At 36.9% G+C, this 10,627-nt stretch overlaps 2 protein-coding genes across 3 annotated transcripts; one reads left to right on the top strand and one right to left on the bottom strand.

Moving 5' to 3' along the window:
- Positions 1-1,050: 1,050 nt before the first annotated feature.
- LOC120274039 (BTB/POZ domain-containing protein At5g48130) lies at positions 1,051-3,722 on the top strand. Of its 2 annotated transcripts, none has more exons than XM_039280784.1 (4): positions 1,051-1,399; positions 1,473-1,542; positions 1,611-2,768; positions 2,872-3,722. In XM_039280784.1, the coding sequence occupies exons 1-4, from the start codon at positions 1,128-1,130 to the stop codon at positions 3,616-3,618; spliced, it is 2,247 nt and encodes a 748-aa protein (XP_039136718.1). In that variant the 5' UTR covers positions 1,051-1,127; the 3' UTR covers positions 3,619-3,722. The 2 variants fall into 2 exon arrangements, with proteins under 2 accessions (XP_039136718.1, XP_039136719.1); XM_039280785.1 differs by having other exon boundaries at positions 1,358-1,399; positions 1,473-1,519.
- LOC120274040 (pentatricopeptide repeat-containing protein At5g64320, mitochondrial-like) lies at positions 3,474-6,824 on the bottom strand. The gene is made up of 2 exons (XM_039280786.1): positions 4,405-6,824; positions 3,474-3,594 (listed from the first exon to the last, which is right to left on the bottom strand). The coding sequence occupies exon 1, from the start codon at positions 6,666-6,668 to the stop codon at positions 4,533-4,535; it is 2,136 nt and encodes a 711-aa protein (XP_039136720.1). The 5' UTR covers positions 6,669-6,824; the 3' UTR covers positions 3,474-3,594; positions 4,405-4,532.
- Between the last annotated feature and the right edge of the window lie 3,803 nt (positions 6,825-10,627).

Below are 10,627 nucleotides of genomic sequence, written 5' to 3'. Positions count from 1 at the left end.
CCTATAGATTTTTTTTTTTAACTAATTAATTTACCCTCTTAAAACCAAGCACAATCCTCATCACTGCTATTATTATTCACCATCTCTCTTCACCTTTATCTTTGTCTCTCTCTTTTATTTTCTCTCTAATTTTTCATTCTTTGTTGATGCTCTACGAAATGTTCACATAAAACGTATTGCCAGAGTAATAATGTAATATATATATATAATATGATTATAATATTATATATAATAATAATAATAATAATAATAATAATAATAATAATAATAATAAATTGGAGGGGTTTGATTATAGGGATTGAAAATGGTTGGGTGTTAGCCGACAAAGGAACGAGTGCACACAAAATTCCCACCCGTTTTATCTACTCCGTGCCGTCTGCGGCGTTACGTTTGATTTCACACCATTAAATTTATTATACTACTCCTCCGGTGAAATTAAGCATATATTCACCACCACGACCATCATTAATGTTAATGGTGTACTTAGTTTCTCCAAAATCATAAACTAGGGGCAGAATTTTTAAATTACATTGAATTAATTACTCATTTTTTATTTTTTTTAAATAAATATAACTGAAGTGGATTTATTTCATTTCTTTTTTTTTTTAATTAGAATGTGCTTAATTCTATGGAAATAATTTCTTATTATTATTCTCTTAAATTCATCATTAATTTTGAGGAATAGAGTTAAGCTTCTAATTACCTCTTTCTAAGTTGTTTTAATAAAAACCAAATCAAATTAGTATAAAAATTTCTCAGAAAAAAAAGCAAAATTATAATTTTTAACAAACCAAAGAAAATTTTCGTTAAGAGTTTTCTTTTCTCTGTGTAAATACTCTTCAAAGGATTAGGAAAAGTTGTTCATCAAACATAAATGGTACTAATAAGAAAAAAAAAAATTCAAACCAAATCCAAGACTTAAAAAAAGAAAGAAAAATTTAAAATAAAAGCTCATCAAATTTAGTCAACATCTCAAGCAACTCACAAAACCCAAGGCATGATTCAAGGAAGAGCAAATTGCAAGCAAAGCACAAGTGATCAATAACTGAAGCAAAGTGAGCACATTACAAAGAATAAGGTGATCACATACACAAATATATATATATATATATAATAAATACACAAAAATGTCCCAAAATCTAAGCCTGAAAACTAGGATTCAACTCCCATTCGTGCACTCTCATTTACTATTCCCTCCAAAGACCTTTGACTTGCTCCCTTGTAACAAGTGCATCACATTCATACTATTTATCTCTTATTCAATCACTTCTTATAGCTTTTATGCTTCCCAAATCTCTCTTCATGCATTCAATCCAACAATGAAGTCTGATAGTGCAAAGACAAGTCCTTTCTCAAGTCCAAATGCAGGAGTTTTACTTAAAACCAGAGTGCTTGCTTGGTATAACAATCAATGTTTCCAATTTTCATCTTGTTCCTTCTTCACTGCAACTGTTTCATTGCTTTTTTTGCAGGAGTAAAGAGACTGGCTCGCCGGCAAGAGCTTGTGTTCGAGTAAACGGTGAAATTTTCAATCTACATGAGGTAGAACAATTTAGCAACAATTAGTGTTACTGAATTTTCATTGATCCTATTTTTTGGTTTGTTGATAGTCACCTTTGAAATCGAAGTCCGGGTACTTCCAGAAGGCGATGATTGAAGGCTTTGACATTGAGCTGCCAGAGCAGTTCCCGGGTGGTTTGGAGAGCTTTGAGATGGTAGCCTTATTTAGCTATGAGTCCTTGCTTCCTTTTGATCCATTCAATGTCGCTGCTCTTCGATGCGCTGCGGAGTTCCTTGAGATGACAGAAATGTATTGTTCTGCGAATCTTTGTGAGAGGTCAGACTTGTATCTCAACCAAGTGGTGTTGCAGAATTGGGATGATACACTCATAGTTCTTCAGAAATGCCAGCCACTGCTCCCTTGGTCTGAAGAGCTTCTGATTGTGAGTCGATGCGTGGAATCTCTAGCTTTCATGGCTTGCATGGAGATACTTGATCCAGAGGATAAACGAGACCGGCCAATAGTCACCACCCTCGATGCCTTAGCCGGTTGGGACTGCGAGAAAGTGAAGGGAATAGCTGGTCAAGACCTTTGGATCAAAGATCTCATAGCTTTGCCTTTTGGATTCTTCCAAAGGATAATTGCATCCATGAGACGACAAGGCATGAGGGAGAAGTACGTGAGCCCGGTGATTATGTTCTACGCCAACAAATGGGTGCTTTCGAAGAAGACACATAAATTTTGGGAGAACACAGCAGAGGAAGATGGCAGTGATAATGCAGATAATAAGGTTTCAATGATCTTAGTAGGCATTATTGAGTTGCTTCCGGTTGGAGATAAGGCTTGTAGAGTACTTCCCGCAGCTTTTTACTTTGCCTTGCTTTCCCGGTCACTTACTCTCAGTTTAAGCATGGAAGGTAGGATGAAGTTGGAAGATCAAGCTGCGGCTCTACTGCAATTTGCACGAGTCGAACATTTTCTCCTGCCTGAAAAGAATGTACAGAATGTTGCATCATCTCCAGAAGTGGAAACAATGGAGAGGATCATATCGAGATATGTAACATCAAAGGAGGAGACCAACTGCAGTGGATGCACTCCTTTGATTAATAATGCTGTTGTTGCTGAATTATGGGATGCCTATCTAGTGAAAATCGCTGCTAATCCAAAGCTGGGACCGATAAGATTCATGGAACTCATTGAAACAGTACCAATTGAGGATAGAGAAACACATGATCATTTATACTATGCGATGAACACTTTCTTATCTGTAAGTTTTGAAGACCTCTAACTGCCTCCCAATTTATCTCTTTATTCACATTGAATTTTGTATATATCTGACAACTGTGTTGTTTGATGATATATTTTATCAGAAACACAGTGATTTATCCATCGAAGAGAAGTCATCGGTCTGCAAGTACCTCAATTGTCAGAAACTATCACAGGAAGCATGCATCCAAGCAGTTCAAAATGAGCAGATGCCACTTCGCTTGATAGTCCAAGCATTGTTTGTTCAACAATTGCAAACACACCAGGCCTTCAGAGAATGTTCAGATTCTTTCAGGTACATGCAGAGCAGAGACTTCTCTGGCAGCATCTCAAGCTCCAGATGCCAACTGCCAACAAGTCCAACTGTTGAAGACAAGCCATATAAACCTACAACCGAAGATGGAGAAACTCCAGGAATGTCTCTTTGCTCCCTGCTGCGGCAAGATATAGCTGTGCACAAGTCTGAACTTGCAAAGGCAGAATATGAGTCAACGAGTTTTAGGATTCAGGTCCTCGAAGAGGAGCTTACATCCTTGAAACAGATCCTTCATTGCCAAAACACACCAAAGGAATCAGATCGAATAACGCCAGAAACATTGAGCTTCAGAATGTTTGATTCCGATAATGGAACAGTGATCAAGAAAAGGAACCCCATCTACCAAGTAGGCAGCTGCATTAGTTCAGTAAGCTGGACTTCTCAACGGAAGTGTGCCCGTCGGCTACTGAAGGTCATCCGGAGAATAGCCATGCTAGGGAAAGGCAAATCAAAGATAAAACAAGCTGTTTCTGGCTTTTCAAATGGCGCAAATGCTTGTAGAAGCAAGCCCCTGCATGAAGTTTATGACTGTTAAGAAGCTAGACATGAAAACAAAAACAACATTTGAAATTATGTTAGTAAGGCCTTCAAAATGCATAAGAGTGCAGTAAGATGCTTTATACTTCATGTATATTAACCTTCTTGAGAAATGAAATATAAGATTTTAGTAATGAATAATACTTCAAATTGAATAAGCACCTCCACATACAACCGAATGAACTTCCAGCGTACAAGTATTTATCACCAATCATTTGCCATTTATAGCATACTTCCGAAAACAATTTGTTCCATAGAATTGACCAGTCCATGAAAGTCATACATTCATAATTTTCAATTACAAAAAAAATATCTGTGAATTATCACTAAAAACTAGGACCATAAAACTCTTTCCGTGATTCAAAAGGGCTTATTTGTGTAGAGGGCCAGCACCATTGTTTCTTAGCATTAGACTACTTTGCATCATAAATATTTTATTCCCTTTCTGTTCATGGTGATAAGACATTTAAAAACTTATCCCGGAAATACATTATTATAACCAACAGGTCATGTAATAGAAATCCCAAATTTCATTGATCTTCAGCCTCACATCTCATCCAATGTAATCCTGTCAAAGCATCAGGCGCAGCTAACAAATTGACCTCCCATTATCACTAACTCACCTACAAGATCCTCTCTAAGTGGAAGTATACATAAATAAATAATGATTAAACAAAAAATAGTTTAAAAAGCCACTACTACAAGAACAACTTTCATATAACATACAAAAACTATGTACGTGAAATTTCGAACAATAACTTCATACTATTCCGCTAAGACTTACTTCATCAAATGATGCCTTTGAAGATGCACATGTATTGGATCTATCCTGCCACCGCTGTTGTTTACAGAGTACAGGACAAGTTAACCATGGAGACTGAAGCCAAATATTTGCTGATTCTAACTTTCTCGCTACTCTGGTATCAAAAAACCCGGTTCTCTGACAAAGTTATTCACCATTATGTTCCAAGTGTGAGCATTAGGCCAAATTCCACTGTTAATTGCTCTGTTTAGAAGCCCATTGGCATCATCAAGCATACTAGCTTTGCAGTGCCAGCTAATGAGAATATTGTATGTTATTGTATCAGGAAGAACATCTTCGTGATGTAGTTTCTCTAAGAGGTTTAATGCTGCATGCATCCATCCCATTTTACACATACCATTTATAATACTATTATAAGTAACAATATCAGGTGTCAAACCTCGTTGAAGCATTTCTTGTGAGAGCTTAAGCGCATCTTGTACTCTTCTTAATTTGCAGAGCCCATTTATCAAAATGTTGTAAGAAAAATTACTTGGCTTGATACCCTTTTCGGTCATGTTCTCAAACATTTCCATAGCCTTCTCAACTTCTCCATCTTTGCAAAGAGCTTTTATCAGTCCATTATAGCTTACAATATCAAGGGAGCAACCATGAAATACCATCTCCTTAGCAAGGTCCATCGCGTCTTGCCACTTTCCCTTATTCAGCAGTGCATGAATCATGGAATTGTATGTTACATTATTAGCAACGACACCTTCTGCTAATAAACTTTCATATAACTGAAATGCCTCCTTTATTTGGTCATTTTTACATAATCCATACAAAAGGGAATTGTATGTGAATATGTCAGGCTTGCAACCCTCCATCTTCATCCTTTTGATAAGTTCCATTGCCTCTTTGATATTCCTGTCCTTACACAACCCAGAAACAAGGCAATTATATGTTACAGTATTCAGACTCAAACCTTTCAAAGACATTTCCTCCAAAATCACTTCAATTTCCTCCCACCTACCGACCTTACAGAAAGCATCTATCAATATTGTATAAGTGACAATATTTGGCTTGCAGAACTGACTCTCCATCTTGCTTAATACTTGTCTGGCTGATCCCAATCTTCCAGCCTTGCAAAGGCCATTGATTATGATGCTGTAAGTGTAAAAGTCAGGGCAACAACCATTCCTTATCATGTTATCATACAAATATTTTGCTTCCTCAAACCTTCCTTCATTCAAGTATCCACCGATCACAGTATTAAATAAGACGACATTCGAGTTTGGGACTCGACTCAAATGAATTCTCGCTTCATCCACTTGACCATTTTTACACAAACCTTGCAAGAAGACTCCATACGTCAAGGCATTTGGTTTGCACCCACGAAGTTGCATCCTATTAATCAACTTTCCTGCGTCATGCATACGACCAAACTTACAGAGCCCATGAATCACATCATTAAAAGTATCGACATCCACTGAACAACCAATAACAAGCATCTCCTCCAAAAGCTTCAATGCCTCTTTCACCCTGTTATGCTTACACAAGGCATGTATCAAAGTCTGATACACAATAGCATCAGGGACACAACCATGCTTCGTCATACCCGGAAGAAGTGAGCATGCAGACTCTACCTCGTTCATAAAACAAAGAGCTTTGATCACAATAGAAAATGAGAAAGTGGTCAGCCGGACTCCTCCATGCAGCATTTTATAGAACAAATTTGCCGCCATACGGTGACAACCTGCTCCAACCAAAATACCCAAAGCAACGTTATACGATTTAAATGTTGGCTCACAACCAAACACCGCTCGCATTTCATCAAGCACCCGAACTGCATTACCCGGGAATCCCGAACTACCATAGCACTTCATTATCACAATGAACAAACACTCTCTGAGGACAATGCCTTCCTCTATAGACTTCCTCAACAACAATTCTATCATCTTAAACTCTCTAGCTTCACCCAATTTTCTTATAAGAACAAAATAAACATCAAAAGAATGCGAATACCCTTTCTGAGCACCTGCCCAATTGAAGATATCCAAGCAAGTAGAAACATCAAGTGGGAGCTCAAGAAATCTGCTAACCTGACGAGGAGTAATGCCAACAAGAGATTCCCGGAGTTCAGCAAGATCAAATGGTTTGAGAAGCCTCACCCATTCATTCTCTGGACTAGATTTCTGAGCATCCAAGCTGCTTCCTTTCGACAAACACGAGATAGAGTGAAGGCATTTGCAAAAAGATCGAAGCTTTATCGCACTACTAGTGGCAAGATGGAGTCTTTGAGGCATAACTTCAAACAACTTGCTTCAGAGAATCAAAGATTCTATCTTTCTACAAACACAAGAAAAGAGAAAGGCATTTGCGCAAAAGATAGAAGCTTTATGGAAAGATGGAGTCTTTGAAGCATAACTTCAAACAATTTGCGTTTGTGAGCATGAGATTTGGAATTTGAGAGGGAATTGAGAAAGAATAGCAAAAGTGAAGCCTTTCAAAGAGTTAATATTTATGGAGGGGAATTTTGTAAATGTAACCCTGGTATTTGTTTTAATTGGATAACTCAAGTAAGTGAGAGAAAAAAAAATTAATTTTTGTTATAAACAAATATTTTAATGGATGACTACTGTAGCAATTTCACTGTAGCAGCCGACATTACTATAGTAACTTCTAGATATCACTGTAGCAGCCGCAACACTGTAGCAGCCGCCCATGTGGTACTGTAGCAGCCGCCGGTACTGTTACTATTCCACCAACCAGGGTATTTTGGACCGTCGGATCGAATCGATCCTGGCCGTTCATTCAACTCTTGTAACCCTATAAATACCCCCTCATTTTGTATATTTTGAGATATAGAAAAGAGAAGAGAAAGAAAAGAGAGAAATAAAAGAAGAAAGAAGAAGAAGCTAATTCTTCAGGGTTTTGGGTGTTTGGTAAATACTTTGGCTTTCTATCACTATCTTTATATTTATAACATATATTTTTAACAATTTTTAAATTTTTAAAATTTTAGACATTTAATTTGGATAGGTATATCTCAATTTTTAATTTTTTTAGTTAAATATAATAAATCAAATAATAATTCATTAAAAGGGTTGCACATAGATCCATGTAATATAATGAAATTAGGCATATTCCATTTTTATTATTATTATTTTTGCATGTAACTCTTAAACTTAAAAGTTGAGATTAGTTTGTTCTGTCAACTGAGTTATGTGCATAATTGTAATAGTTATCTAGAAAAATATTTTTAAAATATAACAAACTTTATACATAATTACAACTTAAAAGGCAAATAAATAAATAGCTTATGTAGTTATGAAATGTTAAATGTTTATAGATATGCTTAGAAATGAGTCAAGGCATATAATGTTAGATGTGATTGAAGATAGCTGAATTGCAGAGAAGCTGCATTGAAGAGCAAAATTGAATTGAAGAGACTGTCCTAGTGAAAATAGAATATGATCAAGGGGCAAGAGTGATATTTCAAGGGTTTGAATATCAGTTATTTCTGTTGAGGTTTGAGAGGGGAAGAATGAACAACAAAGATTAATTTCATCAAGATGATTGGTTTAAGTTCGAGGCAACCTCAAGATTGGTTTTCCAGTGAACGGTTAGAATTTTGATCATCAAAGGGGTGCGTGTTAGTTCGAGGCAATATCATTAGTAGGTTTGGTTAACCAAAGTGCACTACGTTGCAGATGACTCAGCACACCAGTTTCATTTTAGTTACTGAAGTTTATGTAAAGTTATAAGAGCATAGTTCTTTTGTTAACTTAGGTAAGTTTTTCTGTTTTTTGTTTGAAGATCTTGTCTTGTATAAATTATCCTATCTTGTAGAATTGTTTTATGAGTTTGAGTTCAATACAAAAGTTCTTCCTCATGATCTCTAGTATCTATGTAGTGATTATTAGTGGTATTAGAGCTACACGATGAGTTTCTGGGCCGTAGTTGGTGATTTGTTGTTTTTAGCTCTTGTGAAGGTGTTGGAGTGGTTTGTGATCAACAAGGAGGTGTCTGTGACTGAGTTTTGTTTGGTTTGAAGCCTTGTTCTTGTGGGGGGTTTTATGAGGCTAAGGTGGTTTTGAGAAAAGTGGTCTTGGATTTGTGTATGAGTAAGGAGGAGTCGAAATTTACCAAAGAAATGGCCTAAAGTTCCTCTTCTACACCAACACCAGATATTTCACATTCTTTGTTACCTGTTTTCAAAGGAGATGGTTATGAGCACTCGAGTTACATAATAAGAACTTTCTTCAAGTCTTAGATTTTGTGGAAAATAGTTAAAGAAGGTATTAGTAAAGATGCACCAACTGACAAAGAGATTGAAGATGATGCAAAGGCTTTGTTTTTGTTACAGCAGGCCATGGATGAGACAATCCTTCGCAGAATTGTCGGATTTGATTCAGCAAAAGAAGCTTGAGATCATTTGAAGAATGAAAACCAAGGCACATCTCATATGAATTCAGTGAGGCAGCAGACACTGAGACAAAGGTTTGATTTACTTCAGATGAGATAAGAAGAGACAATACAACAGTATATCACAAGGGTCTTAGTTGTAGTAAATCAGATCAGAGGTATGGGAAAGTGAATTAAAGGATGCTGATGTGGTTTTGAAGGTGATGAGGAGTTTGTCATCTAGATTTGTGCATGTTGTGACATCAATTGAAAAGGCTAGGGACATGTCCAAAGTGTTTCTCGATGAGTTAAGTGGGTCTTTACAAGCTCATGAGGCCAGGTTTAATCAGTTCTATGTAAGACATAAGGCTTTTGTAATGCAAGGAGATTCAAGAGGTGGAAAAATGAGAGGAAGAGGAAGAAATTTCAGAGGTAGAGGAAGGTTAGGAGATAATCCTAGAAGTGGAGAGCAAAGACAAGAGCAAAGGCAGCAGTGTATGAATGAAAGAGGCAGAGGTGGTCCAAGACCTTTTGGGAGATTTAGTAGAGGTCAAAGATAATCTGGGCAGCAATATGGCAGAGGAGGTTTGCATAATGTACATTGCTTTAAATGGAAAAAATTTGGGCATTATTAGTCTCACTGTTGGGCCTCTCAAAGTAGGAATTCAGATGAGGGGTCTAGTTCAACTTCTACTCCAAGTGCTAGTGATTATGGGAGTTTATTTATGGTACACAATGGAGAGGAAATTCATTTGTTCTTCTATTTGGTTGTTGGACAGTTGGACTTCTTGTCACATGACTGGTAGAAGAGAATTGTTTCATAGCTTAGATGAAACAATGAGGCATAAAGTCAAATTGGGAGATGATAAAGAGGTTGATGTTCTTGGAAAGAATTCTATTGCAATTCATGTCTGTGGAGAAGAAATTAAGTTGATTCATGGAGTTTAATTTGTGCTTTCTTTAGCAAATAATTTACTCAGTATTGGCCAATTAATTGAAGAGGGATATGATGTGATTTTTGGAAATGATGGTTGTGTAATTTAATCCTTAGACACTGGCAGGATTTTGTTGAAGGTTCATAAAAATTATAATAATTTGTATCCAATTGAGTTCTCAAGTGAAGTGCAGGTGAATTTAGCTATGAAGAAGGAGGATTTGGTAGTTTTGTGGCATAAGAGGTATGCACATCTGAATTTTCAAGGCTTGAAAGTACTAGCACAACAGAATATGGTAGTAGGCTTACCCGAGGTTGAGAAATTAAATTATTGTGAAGAGTGTGTATTTGGAAAGCTTACAAGGTTTCCATTTAATTCTGGGAGGTCTTGGAGAGCAAGACAGAAGCTCCAATTGATGCATGCTGATGTGTGTGGTCCTATGCAGACTGATTGGATCGATTTTATGATAGGTCACTAAGTTTTGAACTTATTTCTTTCCGGTTACCAAGTTTTAATTTGTATCATAAAGGTTACTCAAGTTTGATTTCGTTTCACCGGGAGGTTACCCGCGAGTGGCCACATCCCTACTGCTGACGTGGATACTGGAAAAAACACAATAACACAACTTGCCACATCCTCAGTCTGAGATGGAGCCTTCATGTCAGCCGGCTTGTCCATGTCAGCAGAGTTGGTAACCGTTTTGATACTAAATGAAAATTGAGGATGTGGCAAGCTGTGTTGACTGTGTTTTTTTAGGCATCTACGTCAGCAGCATGGATGTGGTCACTCGCGGGTAACCGCCCGGTGAAACGAAATCAAACTTGAGTAACCTTTATGATACAAATTAAAAACTTGGTAACCGGAAAGAAATAAGTTCAAAAACTCAGTGACCTAGCAAAAAATTAATCCCAGACTGATTCACT

The sequence above is a fragment of the Dioscorea cayenensis genome, chromosome 12 (genome assembly GCF_009730915.1).
Source record: "Dioscorea cayenensis subsp. rotundata cultivar TDr96_F1 chromosome 12, TDr96_F1_v2_PseudoChromosome.rev07_lg8_w22 25.fasta, whole genome shotgun sequence".
Classification (NCBI taxonomy): domain Eukaryota; kingdom Viridiplantae; phylum Streptophyta; class Magnoliopsida; order Dioscoreales; family Dioscoreaceae; genus Dioscorea; species Dioscorea cayenensis.
Note: the sequence above shows the minus strand (reverse complement) of the source record. Positions and strands in the feature narration are given on the sequence as shown.